The following is a 19,582-nucleotide window of genomic DNA, read 5'->3' as shown; positions in this document are numbered from 1 at the left end:
ACACACACACACACACACACACACACACACACACACACACACACACACACACGGCTTAACTCTGATTGATGACAAGTGGAGTCTGGGGAGAGGTGTCCAAGTCCAGTTCCCATGTGTCTATTGTTCACTTCCACCAACATTTATCACAAGAGAGAGGAGAGGGACTCTCATGAACACCGTGTGTGTGTGTGTGTGTGTGTGTGTGTGTGTGTGTGTGTGTGTATGTGTGTGTGTGTGTGTGTGTGTGTGTCTGTGTGTGTGTCTGTGTGTGTGAGAGAGAGGAGAGGTACTATCATGAACGCTGTGTGTGTGTGGTGTCAGTAGGTACCTATTCTATAGAGGACCACACCACATGTACAGTATGTGTGTGTGTGTGTGTGTGTGTGTGTGTGTGTGTGTGTGTGTGTGTGTGTGGGTGTTTATGTATTTGGTCATGTCTGAGTGCAAGTAGTAATTATGCGTAAATGTGTTTGTGTCCAGGTGTGTGTGTGTTTAGCTTGTGAAAATTCTTTAAATATCACAAAGGGAACATGCTCTTGCGAGTATGTGTGTGTGTGTGTGTGTGTGTGTGTGTATGGTATTAGTGGGGAGTGAGTGAAAGCTTTGAGTGTGTGCCGAAAGATAAACGCCACCATAATGAAGTGCCACAACATGTTTGTGAGTCTGTCGAACAAAAGCAGCACCACACCTCAGAGCAGACATTCCAGAAGTTTCCATATGTCCTGTTACACCCTCTCTTTCACACACACACACACACACACACACACACACACACACACACACACACACACACACACACAAACACACACACACTCACACATAGTTACACACAGGAAGCCATGTCCCCGAGGTGTCTTCCTGAATCCTGTTAACAGGCTGAAGGTCAAGAGTTCAGGGTTCACAAGGTCAGGGTCAGGCCCAGCCCTACTCAGTCATCTCCACTTCAAGGTCAAGGGCCGGCCGCGGAGGAGAGAACTGGGGGGCAGTCTCCTAAAGACACAGGAGGACGGCAAGCAAGTTCTATAGGATGAGCGGGGGGGTAGAGAGAGAGAGAGAGAGAGAGAGAGAGAGGAGAGTGGAAAGTAGAGAGAGGGACAGAATGAATGAGTGGGTGGGAGAGAAAAGGAAAATCTTTGTGTGTGTGTGTGTGTGTGTGTGTGTGTGTGTGTGTGTGTGTGTGTGTGTGTGTGTGTGTACGTGTGTGTGTACACGTGTGTGTGTGTGTGTGTGTGTGTGTGTGTGTGTGTGTACGTGTGTGCGTGTGTGTACGCGTGTGTGTGTGTATACGTGCATGGGTGTGTTGTGGAGGGGGTGTGAGAAAGAGAAAGTGAGAAAGCACAAGTCAGTAAATGAGTATGTATATTTGTGGGTCTTGATGTGTGTGTGTGTGGGAGGGTTCTGATAGAGAAGATATATATATATTTGCAGAGAGAGAGAGAGAGAGAGAGAGAGAGAGAGACACACAGAGAGACACAGAGAGAGAGAGAGCTAGCACTGACAACCTTAGAGAGTTCTCCTGTTTCCTGGGTAGGGGCCTGTACAAACTCCACACTCAGCCCGAATTATCATCTCCCTGCTCTCTCTCAGACCCGACACACACACACACACACACACACACACACACACACACACAACACACACACACACAAATGATCATCTTTCTGCTCTCTTTCAGACCTGACAGGAGCAGGTCCTCTATTAGTCATTGCTACTGATCCATTAATCAAATCCATATTCCCTAATGACGCACACACACATACATACACACACACACACATACACACACACACACACATACACACACACACACACACGCACACACAGGCACACACAGGCACACACACACATCTACACAATATAATAATATGGAGATGAAGTACACCATTGCTTCACTCCTTGAGGTCCATCCTTCCCTGACTCATTACATAACATTGCTGAAGCAACAGTTGGGAGCGTTGGTGTAAAGATAGTGGTACCTTTAAGACACATATGCTCTCTCTCTGTCTCTCTCCATCTTTCTCTCTCCCTCTCTCTCTGTCTCTCTCCCTCTTTCACCGTCTGTGTGTGTGTCTCTCTCCCTCTCTCTCTCTCTCTGTCTCTCTCAGCCTCTCTCTTTCTCTCTCTCTCTCTCTCTCTCTTGAAAACATGCAAATGCAAATCCTTGTGAACACCAACATAGTAGGTGCTTTAAAAGCAAGATAGTTAAGTGGTGTCTTTTGGTGATTTCATTTGGCGATGCTGTGCTTTAGGTCTGTCACAGAACTACATAGTGCAAAAGAGCCTGTGTGTGTGTGTGTGTGTGTGTGTGTGTGTGTGTTGACTAAATTGATGTTAATGATATTGATGTGACAGCAGCAATCTTTTGACTGTTGATGTATGGGTATGTTTTTGTGTACATGTCTCAACTGTGTGTGTACTGTATATATCTTGATATATCTTGTGTGTGTGTGTGTGTGTGTTAATTATTGTGTTTCAGTGTGTGTTTGTGGTAATGGTATTGTGTGTGTGTGTGTGTGTGTGTGTGTGTGTCCCACAGGAGAAGGAGGAGCAGTGGAGAAAGCATGTGGCTGAACTAGCATCTAAACAAGAGAACACGCTCAGAGACAGAGCCCTGCGCCTCCGAGACTTCAGGGTAGGGAAACACACACACACACACACACACACACACACACACACACACACACACACACACAGGGATTCATTTGAAAAGAAAAACACCACCCACACAGCACATTCACAGATTTACACACATACAGTATACACACACACACATTACTCACGTTTATACACATGTCGCTCTGTGTACTAACTGAAACCACACAGAGACTCAGACACACACACACACACACACACACACACACACACACACACACACACACACACACACACACACACACACACACTCACACACTGATTGCATACACACACGCTCACCAAGCCACACCCATCAGTACTGGAAACCTTGAACATGCAGCGCAGACTTCATATACAGATGTCCAGCCTGTAACACGGCGGTAAATCTCCTCCAGATGTGCAGCTATAGGCGGCTGAAGCTTAGTCCGCAGACGCTTAATAGTTAGCAGGCGTATTCAACGGGGGCCTGTTCCTGGACCAGAGCCGTTCCGGGACTGCGGCCGATGGAATAAGCCTTTTGGTGGTAGCAGTGTTAGTGGTCAAGCGAACAGTGGATTTCTCATTTGCGCCCATCAATGCAAGAGATATTGTAGGAAAGACCTACACGCACGCACGCGCACACACACACACACACACACACACACACACACACACACACACACACACACACACACACACACACACACACACTCACATAGAGGCACACACAGTCAGTCATAAACAGACAGACATACACACATGTGTGCAGACATGAGAACACACACACACACACACACACTCACTACATACTCACATATGCACAACTGCACACACACACACACACACACAATCAATCAATAACAAACATATGGACAGACACACACACACACACACACACACACACACACACACACAAACACACCCACACACACACACAAAGAGGCTTGCGCAGTCCTTGTTTCTATTGCGACACAAATATTTTCAGACAGCCCAGCTGTGGTCCTTTCTCTGTTTGACCTCCAGTGATGAGAGCAATACAACCGCATGGAGACTTAATTAGTTGGAATGACCAATGAGTTTGACCACTCAGCGCTGAGCTCACACTGCTCCGGAGGCATCTCTTTTTTCCTCTCCCTTTCCCCCCGGTTTTACTCTATCCCTCGCTATTTCCAGAATACACGTTCTGACTGCTTCATATTGCCATGTACGTTTTGCATATGTAATCTGTATCTATAAAAGTATTGTACCGTAAAGTTGGATTCCGAACTCAAAAGAAAAAAAAAGTCCCAAAACTGGATATTGTATACAATTCAACTTTCTCTCTCTCTCTCTCTCTCTTCCACCTCTGTCTTAAACTCCTTATATCTCTCCATATCTTTCCCTCCCTCTCTATCCCTCCCTCTCCATCTCCCTCTCTTCCTCCTCCTCTTCCACCTCTGTCTTAAACTCCTTATCTCTCTCCATATCTTTCCCTCTCTCTCTCTCCCTCCCTCTCCCTCCCTCTCCATCTCTCTCTCTCTCTCTCTCTCTCTCCAGAACTTCCAGAGGAAGGTGCTGGTGGAGGAGCTGGGTCGTGACCCGGAGTGCACCAGAGAGATGGTGGACCAACTGCTAATCAGAATGTAGCCGCAAGTGGATCTCACATCACTGCAGCAGCAGCAAAGAAAATGTGTTTGGTGTTTACCATTGAACACAAGCACGCACACACACACACACACACACACACACACACACACACACACAGTATCTGAGTGTCTGTCATATCGGGTTCAGACAAATATTTAGAAATTATACTCGGGTTCAGCTTGGGTTTGGACACATCGGAGCGATATTACATTACATTTAAAATAGCTTCAATAGCTAAAATTATGTTGGGTAACCAACAGGTCTGCTTCACATGATGCAAAAGTTTGTTTTTTTTGAGAATAAAATAAAATTTCAAAAAAGAACAGTCTTCTTCCTGTCTGCAAGATTTGTTTATGTAGCCGTGACAACGCATGTGCATTTCAGACGGCAAGACAGAATATCTTGGGTGACGTTAAAAAAAGAAGCTGTTAGCCTATCGGGAGATTTTAAGACAAAAAAAAAACTAAAGGAAGTCTACTAGGTGGAGGTATGTGGTAAACACAAAGGGTCTGTACGAAATATAAGGCAGCTATCTGCTGCCTCGCTGTCTTCAGCTCTCTACCAAGTCACTTGCCGTAGCAGGCATCAAGGTACCGGCTACGAACTTTGTTTCGGACAGCCTTGCAAGATAGCAACACAGAACGCCGTTGTCAGGATACCAGAAAGAATAACGTAACGTTTGATTACTCACAATAAAATAGGATTTTGGACATTGAAAGCAGCATGAAGGATACATCTATGCTGCCTTCAAAATTTGTCAAAACGAAGGTATGTTATAAGGCAGCATTTTTGATTAGACGATGCCTCGCTCCCCTGTTAGATATCTAAAAAGGCAGCATTTTTTCCCGTTTTTTACATGCCCAATGACTGTTGCAGTTCATTTCAAGACCTACATTTTCGTCAGTGGTAAGACTAGAATTCTATTTCAATAGGCTATGCTTGCTTGGGCCTCATGTTAATGTGCGCTGTATATGACCTCCTGCATGCGTGCACGCTCATCTGATTCTGTAGACCATGAAGAACTCCATTTTGACAAGTTTTGACAAACTTGAACATAAATCACAAGCATGGGAATAACTGAGCTCGGGTCGGGTTCAGACATAAAAATGAAAAAGCCTGTCGGGTTCGGGATGGGTTCGGATGCAAGCAAGGTTCAGACAGACATATGAGGCCCGAACCACACTCTTAACACACACACACGCGCACACACATGCATACACAAACACGCACGCATACACACACGCACACACACACACGCACAAATACACACACACACACACATACACACACACACACACACACACACGGCGCAGGAATCGTGCCTAAAACCTTCCGACTGCCCACTTAATCGACCAACCAAACGTCATACCATCCGCCTTACTGACATGTATCAGAATAATTGCCTACATATGCGTACATGTACTTACACATATCCAACATGTGCCCAGAATTGAAATGGCATGAAGGCTGGTGGACTGTTTGTAATGGACTGCTTGGACCTTTCAGTAAAACACCAGCGGACAGAGAAGCTCGCAGTGTCTGGCAATGCAGACTGCGGGTACCTGCTTATCCAGCTGTGGGTCGCCAGTCGAACTGACAGGCTTATCATAAATTCACATTTATTCCAATTTGTCTACAGGCTACGATTGAAGTTCCTAAAAGTTCCTATGGTTCACAACCACTCGCAATGCGCTATCGACACTAGTTAACCACAGTTGGTAGCACTATGTTGGTCATGTTAAGCGTTGCTTGCAACATAATGTAAAACTAAAATCTAAGCTAGTAGAAAATTATGTTTAAAGACAAACAAACAGACAAGATGCACCTAAAACAAAACCTCCGGATAGGTAGACTGCAAATTTGTTGTTGCGTGACAAAGCAATGAACATACTGGTAGATTGCTCAATAAGGCGTTTGACATGATGTTTGATTGATCCACCGGTTGGTAGGAAGGGAGGATTTTGGCAACATTCCTGTTCTATACACAAACACACACACGCACGCAATCACGCGCACCCACACACACGCACTCACACGCACCCACACAGTGTGCCTGTGTGCGTGTGTGTGTGTGTGTGTGTGTGTGTGTGTGTGTGTGTGTGTGTGTGTGTGTGTGTGTGTGTGTGTGTGTGTGTGTATGTGTTTGGCTGTGTTGACATGGTAACATGAATATACAGTCACCAAAATGAAATTACCCTTACCAGTGCCAATAATAAGCGCAAGATTAAAGTGGGAAAAGCAAAGCAGCCTTAGTGGGTGAGTGATTGCAGCTGAACTGGAGGTCCTGTTATATCTCGTTCTGTCTGGAAGTCAGTCTGAAGCTGATACTGCAGGACAGATCTGTCCCAAATCCACCCCTGTGTCTGCACTGAGACACACACACGCACGCATACACACACACTCGTGCACTGTCATGCATGCAAACACACACACACACACACACACACACACACACACACAGACACAAAGGCATACATGCACACAAACACACACACACACTCACACACACACACACACACACACTATCTGGATCTGCCCCAAAGCCAAGCTGGCTCCAACAGCTCCTTAGTGAGACACTCTCACTCCCGCTAGACAAAACGGACACAGTGGGGAGAGACCGTGGGACAGATGTGACTGATATCCCCTGAATGAAAGTCAAAAAGCTGCACTAAAACATTTATTTAATATCCGATCATATCAGAGAATCATGTCACCCAGAACATTTCTTTGGCATGGAGCACTTTGAGTCTTTTGGGACTTTTGGTCTGGTTTCAATGAGACAATTAGAATAAAACACATTCATTTGTGCTTTTTTCTTCTCCTCTCAAAGATTGCATGTCTCAGCTGTCTCTATACCTCTCTACAGAATAAAGGTTCACATCCCCATGTTCCTGCTGTCTCTATACCTCTCTACAGAATAAAGGTTCACATCCCCATGTTCCTGCTGTCTCTGTACCTCTCTACAGAATAAAGGTTCACATCCCCATGTTCCTGCTGTCTCTGTACCTCTCTAAAGTGTAAAGGTTCACATCCCCATGTTCCTGCTGTCTCTATACCTCTCTACAGAATAAAGGTTCACATCCCCATGTTCCTGCTGTCTCTATACCTCTCTACAGAATAAAGGTTCACATCCCCATGTTCCTGCTGTCTCTGTACCTCTCTAAAGTGTAAAGGTTCACATCCCTATGTTCCTACTGTTGTTCTTCTCCTGCTGTGTTTAAGTGTCTTAATGAGCCACTTAAGTGGGTATGAGGGTATTGAGGCAGTCAGGCCTGCTCTGGGGCTGGTGCTTCTGCAGAGTGGATGAGATCACACACCTCTTGACCCTCATGTGTTTCGATCTAAAACATACAGGGAAATGGGCCATGTCCCTAGCCTGACGTTGTTATACTCAGAATTCTAGTCAGAATATGAGTCTGATACTGCTCCATTGGGATGTGATTATGTGGCTTGTTTCAACCGATAGGGGAAGAACTGTAGGAAGAACACCCAAACCATCTTTCTTCTCCACAATTGTCTTAACATTGTTTTCTGGTCGTTTTTTAAAGCTATTGCACTGTCAATATCTTCAACAACAGACGCTATGGCGAAATCTATTGTCTACCTTCTAGCAACAGCGTTTCTGTTAGGGAGATCCAGGATGAATGAAACACTTTGTAATTAAACATAATTTTACAAAGACATCGTGTCATACTGAAATCTGATATTTTGTCACTAGCAACCTACATCTGTCCACTGTTAAACACAGTTGCATTTTCAGCTCAGAACAAAACCGATCAGGAGATTTTCTGGTCCGAACCGCTCTGGTTTAAGCATAGTTGCTCTACAACGGAGCAATGCCAGACCGAACTTCCCGACCTCAAATGTTGTGGGCGGGGCTACGTTCGGCTGGCACCCGGGCTACCATGTCCCCTCATAGTGTTTCCACTTTCTACTGGCTCTTTTCTGCCTTCCTCCTCCTCTGCTCTCCCTTTGTGTGTTTCAGCCCATTAAAGAGTCTCTTGAGTGGGTTTGAGGGCCCTGCGATTGTCAGACAAGTTCTGGTGTTGGAGTGAGATCACACAAACCTCTCTACCCTCATCAGTATCTATGTAGAGATGAGAACAGGCCCTAAAAATCCAGCCTGACCATACTCGAGCCCGTGCACATTCTGTCTGACCCTGGGTCGGGCTGAGAGTCTTAGCTCTAATGTAAAACATGCAGGGGGGAAAAGAGTCATGTCCCCTCCTTATTTTTCTTCTTGTTGTTCCTCTTTGTCTTTTTCTTCTTGTTTGTCTTTTTCTGTGTTTACAGAAAGTAAAATCCTTTAAGCAACACCATGGAAGAATTAATATATATGGCCCTTGGCATCAATATTCAATGCTATTTAGCGCTAAGACATTACCCAGTTTGTCAAAAACGATTAAATGGGTGGGATCAACAATGTTGTAGTGCAATATCAAGCATTCCAGGCAGGCACTGGCAATGTCAGACACCTCATTCTCCATGATATTATAAGTCATTGTAGCATCAAAAGGAGTTTGAAGCCTTTATTTTGAGGCAGAAGAACTGCATTGTGTTGCTTTAAAGAGTCCCTTGAGAGGACATGAGGGTTGTTAGGTTTGTGCTGGTGTTGCTGGAGCAGATGAGATCACAAACCTTTTTTACACTCATGGGTATATTTCTAAAACTGATAGTTCCGGTTCTTGATTGTGATTGAATCGCGTTCGATGTCGTTGTAAAATGCAGCATAAACATACACCTTGACCGCATTTCGTTCTATATTACTGCACTAACATAACTTGATACAAAAGTTAAAGTAGCTGTGCCTCGACGTTGCTTGGCAACCATTCAGATAGAGGAAATATATTTATTGGCGGAAGAATGATTCTGGTTGCTGTGCCTTCACTTTATGAAATTTTGCCAGGTATTTATAGTGACAGTTTTAGAAAAGCCACTCGAGTCCGTAGGTTACACTGATTCTACAACACCTAAGGGGTGTTCGTGGGGCGTTCGTGCCTAACAACACCCCTTATGTGTTGTAGAATCAGTGTAACCTAGGGCCTCTCAGGGCTTATTGCTTAAATCTAAAACATGCCCAAGGGTTACTTCCATTCCCTCTTTTCCAATCTGTTGCTCTTTGTCTTCATCTTCTAGTTAGTCTTTTTCTGTGTTTAAAGGATAACATATTTAAAATCAAACACCCAGAGTGTAGCACTGTACTGTAGGTGCCTGGCTTCTCTAGCTGTTGGCTGCTGCAACCAGTTGTTTTATTTGTTTTTCTCGTAAAGACAGTACTCGGTGACTTCAAGAAACAGAGATCTATGTGCAAAACTGCCAGAGTTTTCCTTTAAGCTCTTTAAAGAGTCCCTTGAGTGGGCATGCGGGTGCCTGTGCTGGTAGAAGCCAGAGTTCTCACTGACCACTCAGGAAGAACCGACCACATCACCCCTGTATTGAAATCTCTTCACTGGCTCCCAGTACATTATAGGATTGATTTTAAAGCACTGCTACTTATTTTTAGTCATTAAACGGGATAGGGCCAAAATATTTACTTGCTTCACCAATATTCACAACCCAGATCCCTCAGATCACAACAAAAAAATCTATTAGTAAAACCTATTGTCAGAACCAAACAGGGTGATGCAGCTTTTAGCCACTATGTAGTCCGACTCTGGAATCAGCTTCCAGAGGGCATCAAAACTGCCCTAACTATTGTCTGTTTAAAATCTAGACTTAAGACAAAACTTTTTTCAGATGCCTTTTTTTAACTGACTGTACTATGCTTTGTATGTGTCTCCGTTATTTATTTTATTTCTTGAGCTTATATATTATCTTTTACTTTTTTAATGATTATTATCATTATTCTTTATTCTTATGTTTTTATTGTCTATTCATTAATACTTTTTATGTGAAGCACATTGAATTGCCGCTGTGCATGAAATGCGCTATATAAATAAAATTGCCTTGCCTTGGTATTGGTGCTTTGGCAGAGCAGACGAGAACTCAAACTCTCAAACCTCTTTCCCCTCATGAGTTTCTATATCTAAAACACACAGGTTAAAGGGTCACCCCCCCCTTCCCTCTCTCTCTCTCCTTGTCACTCGTCTGCGTTTAAGTCCTCTAAAGAGCCCCTGAGTGAGAATAAACGTGTTGCTGAGCTCGTCGGCTCCGTGCTGGTGTCGGCACTTTGGTGGAGCAAATCGACTCAGATCATTATCAGTGGCGCTGAGGACAAACCAGCCCCCAGGCTCAGCCAGGTGGATCGCTTACACACACGTGTGTGTGTGTGTGTGCATGTGTGTGTGTGTGTGTGTGTTTAGGTGGGTCCTCCAGTTCTTCTAGGTCCTCTGCAGTGAAGTTCTTTTTTCTTCTCTTTTTTTCAGGTGTAAATAAAGCTGCTTGGCAATACTCCGCTTACCCCACCAAAGACACACACACACACACCTGAACCTCCATTCCACCTTCTGAAGCACCCCCACCCCACCCCACCCTTCTCCAATCTTTTGTTTACGATGTCCTTTATCTTTCTCGTTTTCTCCTTTTTGTGTCACACCTAACTGACATGGCTTGGCTTTCAATGGATGGGCACAGTGATGTGGTTTTGGGAGTGTATCTCAGTGTGTATGTGTGTGTGTGTTTGTGGTTTTGGGAGAGTATCTATCTATCTATCTATCTATCTATCTATCTATCTATCTCTCTCTCTCTCTTTGTGTGTGTGTGTGTGTGTGTGTGTGACCATTTTGTCATCCCAGATCAAGCGAATGGAGAGAATAATCAAAGAAGGAGACCAGAAAGGTTTACTAAAGAAAAAAGAGACATGAATGAAAAGAGAGACAGGAAGATCAGAGAGAGAGAGAGAGAGAGAGAGAGAGAGAGTGTGTGTGTGTGTGTGTGTGTGTGTGTGTGTGTGTGTGTGTGCCGTGCCTATTCCAGTGGGTCGGTTTTTAAAAAGTGAGAGATGATGATGAATGCTGAAGGGTCGTGTTGCAGCGCGTCTGCTCTCTTCTGCTTCCCTGAGGGCTGGTGAGGGCTAGTCTAATGCTGCAGTCTGCTGTATGGATCCTCTTATTGAAATCTGGGGGACATATAGCAAATAAGCCCATTTCCTCCCCCAAAAAAGTTGCTGTGTTCCTTTAACCAAGTTGTTATTTTGATCAGAATGGTGCTTAGAAGTGTTGTCAAAAGGCAATTCCAGTGTGTCATCTTAACATGACATATGACGGCATACATTATCCCGCTTATTACACGGCTACTTGCCAAAACGAAATAATAAACTCTCCACGATATGACTTTAGCCTAGCCTGTATAGCCTAGCCTATTTGTTACGTTCATCGTGGTATTTGCTGAGAAACAAATAGTTCGCACAACACACGCTGAACTTGAATCAAACATTCTTTAGAACACAGCTGATCAACCGTCTGCTTTCACTTTTGAATGAAGTTCCAATCCTTGCGTAGTGATATGCAAGACGTATCAGAAGCACAAAACCCGTTGCCATTGACAGCGGTAATTATATGTTTGCAGCGGTAATTACATGAAATTATACCATGGTCTAGGTTGAAAATGGTGTCGTTTAAAAAGTTATATACGTTCCGTTCAAATTGCCTGCAGTTCTAAATCACTGCGCTGGCTCAAAAGCTAGCCAAGGTAACCAAGGCAGCATTATCAACAATCAACTTGTCAACATTCCACAGGGTTGCAATAAACGGCTGAAAAAACTAACGATTTTAACTCCAAAACTCATTTAGTATTAATAATTGATTTCATATTTATTTATTTCATAAGTGACCATGGTATAAACGGGATAATGCCCTTCGATGCGTCCATTATCAGAAATAAATGGACTTCGCATCAGGCGGTTCACGCCTCCGCGCTGTCCATTTATTTCTGATAATGGACACCTCGTCAGGCATTATCCCTTACATATTTTACCGTAGAACTTTGGGAAATCCCATTCAAGCCAATAGAGCGTTCTACTTGCCTTGTGAAGAGCCGTGTAATAAGACAGCATATGCGGAATGCATGGCTAAGTTGTATCTTCCAACATTTTTTAACAATATCAGGCTCTATGGAATTTGAGTAAATTCTTCAATGTCACTGAATTCTTTTGTTGACAGGCATTCCAAAGGCACTCTAATCGTGTATGCTGTAGGCCCTTCATTGTCTCAATTACCATCTTGAAAAGGGTGCCTTTGGTCACGGCTTGATCTGATAAGACCCTTGACCATTCCGATAAGCGACATGCCAGAACTGGTGTACAACCTGTTCTGCTCATAAGGACTTGAGTGGCTTGAAGAGACGTCCAGTGAAGTTACTCTCCGTGTCCAGAAGCCACGCAAGGCTTCAACAGAGAGCCTCAACTCCCATTCCATCTGCAGGACGCTCAATCATGGAAGATAAGGAAAGCGCTAAATGTCATGTCTTGGACCCAGTTCACAGTTTGTGGTTTAGATGTTGTAAGTCTTAGTGATAAATCTTTCCCCATGCCTCTATGCTATAGGATGGAGGTGAGGAAGATCAGGGAGAGAAGAAAAGAGAGAGACAGACAGAGAGAGAGAGAGAAAGAGAGAGAGAGAGAGACAGACAGAGAGAGAAAGAAAGAGGGAGAAAGAGACAGAAAGAGACAGACAGAGAGAGAAATAGAGAGAAAGAAAGAGAGAGAAAGAGAGAGAGACAGACAGAGATAGAGAGAGACACACACACAGAGAAAGAGAGAGAGAGAAAGAGAGAGAGAGAGAAAAAAGAGAGAGACAGAGAGAGGGCTTAAAAGAAAAGAAGAGACTTAACATTGATCACTTGAGGTTTCTGGAGGAATTTGCCACAGGCCATGCTCATGTAAACATGCACCCTCCCCCCACCCCTATACACATACTGCATAGCTTGCACTTGAAACTGTGTCATGTGCTTGTGAGTGTTAGAGCAGTGGACAGTGCTGTGCAAGGTAGCCAATCTGGCTGTTGTTCTACCCCCTCCGGTTCTCTGCGGGTCGGCAGACAGACCGTTGTACGTGGCGGAGCTCGTCTTTCCAGGGTCAACAAACATCTTATGGGGATGGAGCTCTGAGAGGCCACAGATGGAACAGAAATAACCGTCGGCGGGCGGGAGATTAAAGCACAACAACACACAGAGATCCACGCGCCTCCGCGGTGAACTTTTAATGCTGTCGTAGGGGCTCTATGAGAGGTGAAATCTACAGATGTCAGATGTGTATAAAAACATGCTGTGGATGGGTCCAGGTCAGGGAGAGAGAGAGAGAGAGAGAGAGTGAGAAAGAGAGGGAGAGAGAGAGAGAGAGAGAGACATTTACATCAAAAATACACAAGTAAAATACTAAAAGACTTGAGGACCTTCTAGTATATTTAGGATAGACGCACGCATGCACACACGCACACACACGTGAGGACTGTGTCATCCTGTAAACACTGTGATGTTTTATTTGTGAAGATCATTTAACGTTTAACATACACACACACACACACACAGTAGACGGATTGGGATATTTGGCTTATCGGTCTGTCAACATTGCACTCTTTTATCATGGTGGAGATGATGTTAATGTTCCACACACACACATATACAGACACAAACACACATAGACACAGATACACACACACACACACACACCAGAGGAGCTGAAGGCATCTGGTGTGTAACACTGTCTACCCTGCTCTATTCTGTGTGATGAAGAGGATGACTTAATGTTCCACACACACATACACAAATTGTGTGTGATGTGGAGGATGACTCAATGCGGAGTCCCTGCCTGATGTCAGCATCCTATTCCTGGAAAGTTAAATGCACTGCTGGGTAGCAGCACCTAACCTGCTGAAGGAATGCCCACAGGGACGACCAAAGCCAGGCTAGTGTCACTGATCTCCTCCTGAACTCTCTCTCTCTGTACACACACACTCTTTCTCTCTCTCTCTCTATACAGACACACACTCTTTCTCTCTCTCTCTCTCTCTCTCTCTCTCTACACACACACACACACTCTATCTCTCTCTGAATTGCTCTCTCTCACTATTCATTCATTTCTAACACGTACTGTACATGCATGCACATACACAAACTCCAACATCCATCAAAACATATCATACCTACTGTCACCCAGCCTGAGATTCTGGCTTTGTGTGTGTGTGTGGGGGGTGGGGGTAGGCGTTGGTGTCTGTCACTGGGTACTGAAGCTCACAGGCTGTGATTACAGGCTGTGGTGTTGCTAATTGTTTATTTAGGGCGCCGTTTGTTAACTCCTGTGAGAAAGGTTTAGAATCCTAATTGCAGGCTGAGCATGCTATTTGCTTTGCTTTGGGTAGGAGAGGCTCGGGCGATGACAGCGGGCTTAGGTTACATGTCGTCTCCATGTCAGGGGAGATGTAGCCAGGTACCCTGAGAAGAACACACATATCACACATACTGTACACACACACACACAAAGGGTATGTAGCAGGTTGGGCAGGGTGGCTTTAGGCAGAATGAAAAAGATCCACCCAGACAGTCTTTGCCAAAGTGTCTCAATGTTTGGAGGGAATTCCTTTTACGGAGCAGAACAGAAGACAATTTGGGGACAAATCTGGGCCTCGGACTGACACCGGTCTGCCAGACATGAGCCAGGACATGAGCAGATCCCAAGAAATGGACACTTTACTGCATGTTCTACCAATTAGAATCTAATGCTACGTCACTTGTTCATTCATTACTCCTGATCAATCAGACTCTAATGCTACGTCAGTCATTCATTCATTCATTAGTCCTGACCAATCACCTTTCACTTTATAATGCCTCATCTTACATATCTGCTGCTTCAGGTCATCTCGATGATCCCTCCTTCCTCCCCCCCCTCACAAGTTTGGTCTCTGCCAGGTGATCTGGAGGGTCAAGATGCTCCAAGATCTGGACCGATGTCAGGGCCTATGCCAAAGACTTTCATTTAAGTGTAAGCCTCCCGCACTTTGTGAAATTTTTTGTGAATTAAATCTTCAAATGTCATTCACTTTTTGGGAGAACTGCTATCTGGAGTCTGATGGGTTTCATGGTCCTTCTCAGAACACCTCAGTGCGCCTCGGAATACTATTATACACAATCCACCAGGTCTAGTCCTGTCTCATCCAGCAAAAGTCATTTAAATCAATTGTTGTAGGATTTCCTGAAAGCTTTTCATACTTTCATATGAAAAAAAAAAAGCTTGGTAACACTTTACTTGACGTGTGAGTTCATAACACATTCATAGCAGCTGTCATAAACTGCACATAAAGCATTCATGACTGTTTCATGAGACATGACTCAACATTTATACCAAACCTTTCATGAATGTGGAAGACAGAATGACGACAAAGTCCAACAATCGCAAAGCAGCATGAATGCTTTATGTGCAGTTTATGATAGCAGTTATGAATGTGTTATGAACTAATAATGTGTATCTTGAAGATGTGACTCACATCGAAACATTAGTTACCATTTGTGTAAGCAGAAATATTGTTGTGCGGAGTTCTGAGTTCTAAGAACAGAGAGTACAAGTTAAGTGTGCACCCAGATAGATCTATATCTATATATATATCTATATGTTGGGGTTAAATTCCCTGACAGTTACCAACAATGTTAACAACAAACTCAGCTTCACTGCAACAGCTTTTGGGGAAGCAGTTGCACTATATCCCACTTTTGCTGCCTTTAAGCCACTTAAATCCATAGCCTAGATGAGCATTGCGAATATGTTACAACTTGACGTGATGGTGAAGCTAAATGCCCAAGAAACGTCACGTCATAAAAGTTGTAGGCCTACTAAACGCAAAAACTTAATGACAGCTTGTTCGTGGTGGTGTAGTGCTGCCTAATTGAAATGGGATAAGGGTTATCTTATATTCGGCTATTATGTGTGGCACATTTATTGGGCTTTTAACCTCTTTTAATTTATTTGATGAGGAACTGATAAAGACTGAGCAGCAGAAAAGTCATAGTCAATACATAAATTGTTTATTATTATAATTAGGCTATTGATAGCCTACTATTACTTTACTACTATTACTGTTATTATTATTATTATTATTCGGATGAGGCAAAGGAATGTAAATCTGAGTCTGAAATGTTGGCTACAAACAGTCTATACTGCTGTAACTGCACTGCTGCTATTATTAATTGTTAACTTCCGGGAACTATTTGAGGCTTCCATTAGCTGCCATTGTTGGAAAAAAATGGAACATTAGCGTCAATGGAGTTGTCGCAACTCTACCTTTATATGGCTCTGGTTCAATTCAATGAACCCAGATATTTCTTTAGAATGTTCAATTTCCAACATTTCCGTCATAGTAGTGTGATGGTACCGGCTTAAGGGTTGAAGGGAACAAGTGGGATTGCACACTAGTTGTTCTGTTGAAGCGTTTTTAGAACCTAAATATAAAAGGGGAAGGTGAGAGAAACAGAATGGGGGGAGAGAGTGAGACAGAGAGAGAGAGAGAAAGAGACAGAAGGTAGGCTACAGTAGGTTTGTATGGGCTTGTAGGTCGGTATGTGGAAGTGCAGAAATGGAGTGGCTGTGGCCAGGGGTCTCTCAGGGCTCAGCTCCGGGTCCTCATCTAATCCTCTTTCAGCTCGCGGGCAGATAAAAATCAAACTGTTTTGTGACAGATGAGCCACAACACAAAAAGATCAAAATCCTGTCCTAGGGGGAAAAAGGATAATACTGTGGCGCAATACGTCATAAAGCAACAACTTTGGATGACGCAGAAAAAAAAAGGGAAAAAAAATCAAGCACATTGTCCCTAGAATGAAAGAACAATGTTCAGGAAACAAAGTATACATTGAAGCGATGTAATACCTTTAACCAGCTTACCTTTTTCATGTTTCTTTTGTTTTGCAATCTCTTTTTACGTCATTTCATTGAGCTCTCGTTTTAAACTCCAGTGTACTGTAGGCTTGAAAGCTCAGTGTTTCAGATTATGAAGACAAACCTCGGCTGCTCTTAAATGCTTTGCTTTGGGATGATCCTCTCTCAAGTAAAGACATGCTTTTCAGGACTTGGCACAAAGTTACATATAGAGTGGTAAGAAAAACAAAAAAAAAGATTTGCAATGAAAAGAAGCATGCCAAAGTATAGCAAAAATAAATACATAAATAAAAATAAAGAAATCATTGATCCTATCGACACTATTTCTTATTGCTAGAAATCTGAGCACTATAAGAGAAAAACAGATGGTAGGACAGTTAGGGTGATAAAACTTCTCTCTTTTGAGCAGTTTTCTAGTTGAGAAGTACAGCTTCGACCGTGAAGGCCTTTTATGGCCAGATTGTGGACAATAATGAGGAATGTGTCAATATATCACCGCTCCAAGTTAAGTTCGTCTGCCAAACCCACTGCATGTTGGAATTTGACTGAGATATATTATGTTTGAGGGTTGTGTATTATGCTCTGGTATTGTTTGCTACAGTGTCTGAATCTTATGTGCAAAACTGAAATGAAGTCTGGCAGAGTGGCTGCGTGCACATCCCACTTATATTTAGGCCAGGTGCAGGACAAAGTATACTATAAGGTATAAACAACTGGTAACACTTTACTTGACAGTATTGACATAAGAGTGACATGAAACTGTCATGACATATGATACCGTCATGACACATGAACCCTAGCCATAACCCTAATCCCAATCCTAACCTCTAACCCTAATCCTAACCCTAACTCGAACCCTAATCCTCAACCTAACTTGTTAGGACAAAAACGGAATGTCACTTAATAACAGAAGCGTTATGTCATAAACGTTTATGACTTGTTTATGACACATTCATGACAGTGTCATGTCACTCTTACTGTATGTCGATACTGTCAAGTAAAGTGTAACCAAACAACCTTTCACAGATCAACTTTCTTTCCTAAATTCATCACCTCAGCTCTGATCTGACCATAGACTGCCCTGACACACTGCACTTCAGATATTAACTTACTCATGGACTTTGAGCACCCTGAACACTGCTGTCATTCACTGTGCATAATGCTTTTTTAGATAAGATGATACATTTGTTTTGTATGTGTTATCAAGACAAATTTGCCTAATGGCAATGGCAACCAAATTTGCTTGTTTTAAGTACAAGTACAGTATGCTCAGATTTGTAATATGTCATATCTGGAGGGCAATTATTGCAGTGCACACACACACACACGCATGCAGGATACGCACATCTGTGCACGCACGCACACACAAACACAAATGCAAACACGCACAGACACACCCATGGTTCTGATCCCCTAATGGTCAGAGGCCTTGTAAAAAGATTAAAGTAGACATGAAACAGAAAAGGGGGATAAAGCCAGTTCTTGGTGAGTGCAGCTGAGCGTGACCTACTAAAACACTATGCTACTGTATGCCATGCTAAAACACTATGTTATACTTGCTATAACATGCATAGATCTTTCACTCACGAGTGCTGTGTTGTTTGGCTATAGATGGCCAAGATCTATTGCCATTTATTAACTTTTTTAAGTATATTTTTTGGCTTTTGCCTTTATGTTGATAGGACAGTGGAGAGAGACAGGAAGTGAGTGGGAGAGAGCGATGGGGTGGGATCTGGAAATGACCGCAGGTCGCACTCGAACCCTGGTCCCCGTGGGGGGAAAGGCCCAAATGTGGAAAGGTGCTGCTCCTTGCATCACAGCTCCATTCATTGTCATTCATTCTTACCTGTACTATAAATCACTACGGGGAACCTTTGGAAAAAATAGTGGTCTACATCCATAGCACATGGGTAGTAAAACTACTGGACAAATACGGGCTGAAACAAGCTGATGTTGCTGCTCCAAGCATGTTACAGGGAAGCTACAGTGGGCATCGCTTTCAAATGACCACTTCATTCGCGCATTACGCGGCGTGAAGCTGCGTGAAGCTTTAGTACCACTTTCAGCCACTGTGCGTCGCTCTGCCACTGTACATCGCTCTGCCTGCCGTCCCTTACATAATCGTTGCCGAGAGTAATCCCAGCCTACGAATTCAATAACAAAATAAATCATGCATAATTAAACATTACCTCGATTTAGGCTACTTGGGTATTTCTTAAGGCTTGACTACACGAAAATCGAATCGAAATTTGCTGTCTACATTATTGTCAGTGTTGGGGTTAGCGCCTCATAAAATCAAAACAGTGGTGTGATAATTGAGCCAGTAGAGAAATAACTGTTCAGAATTAATCTGTAGCCTTGGGTAGGCTTCTGCAGAAAACAATGTTGTTGCCGATTTAATACTATCTGGCGGCGTTTTTAACAGGCTACGCATAATAGAGGCTTAGACAACTATGACCCACGTTTTGGTTTCGTAAATTAATTTGCCCTACTTCTTGACTGCAATGTAGTCAATTGACTGCTTGACATGTCATTTTTATT

The 19,582-nt window shown here is 43.5% G+C and overlaps 1 protein-coding gene across 1 annotated transcript in view; it reads left to right on the top strand.

The window, feature by feature from the left end:
- LOC125310667 (MAP7 domain-containing protein 2) overlaps window positions 1–4,516 on the top strand; it is a 12,995-nt gene extending 8,479 nt beyond the window's left edge. The window contains exons 5-6 of the mRNA XM_048268299.1: window positions 2,537–2,632; window positions 4,150–4,516. Of these exons, the coding sequence (XP_048124256.1) occupies window positions 2,537–2,632; window positions 4,150–4,239 (186 nt within the window). The 3' untranslated portion in view covers window positions 4,240–4,516. The remainder of the gene's footprint in view (window positions 1–2,536; window positions 2,633–4,149) is intronic.
- Window positions 4,517–19,582: the final 15,066 nt, after the last annotated feature.

Source organism: Alosa alosa, chromosome 17 (assembly GCF_017589495.1).
Source record: "Alosa alosa isolate M-15738 ecotype Scorff River chromosome 17, AALO_Geno_1.1, whole genome shotgun sequence".
Taxonomy (NCBI): Eukaryota; Metazoa; Chordata; class Actinopteri; order Clupeiformes; family Clupeidae; genus Alosa; species Alosa alosa.
This window is presented reverse-complemented; position numbering and strand designations above follow the sequence as displayed.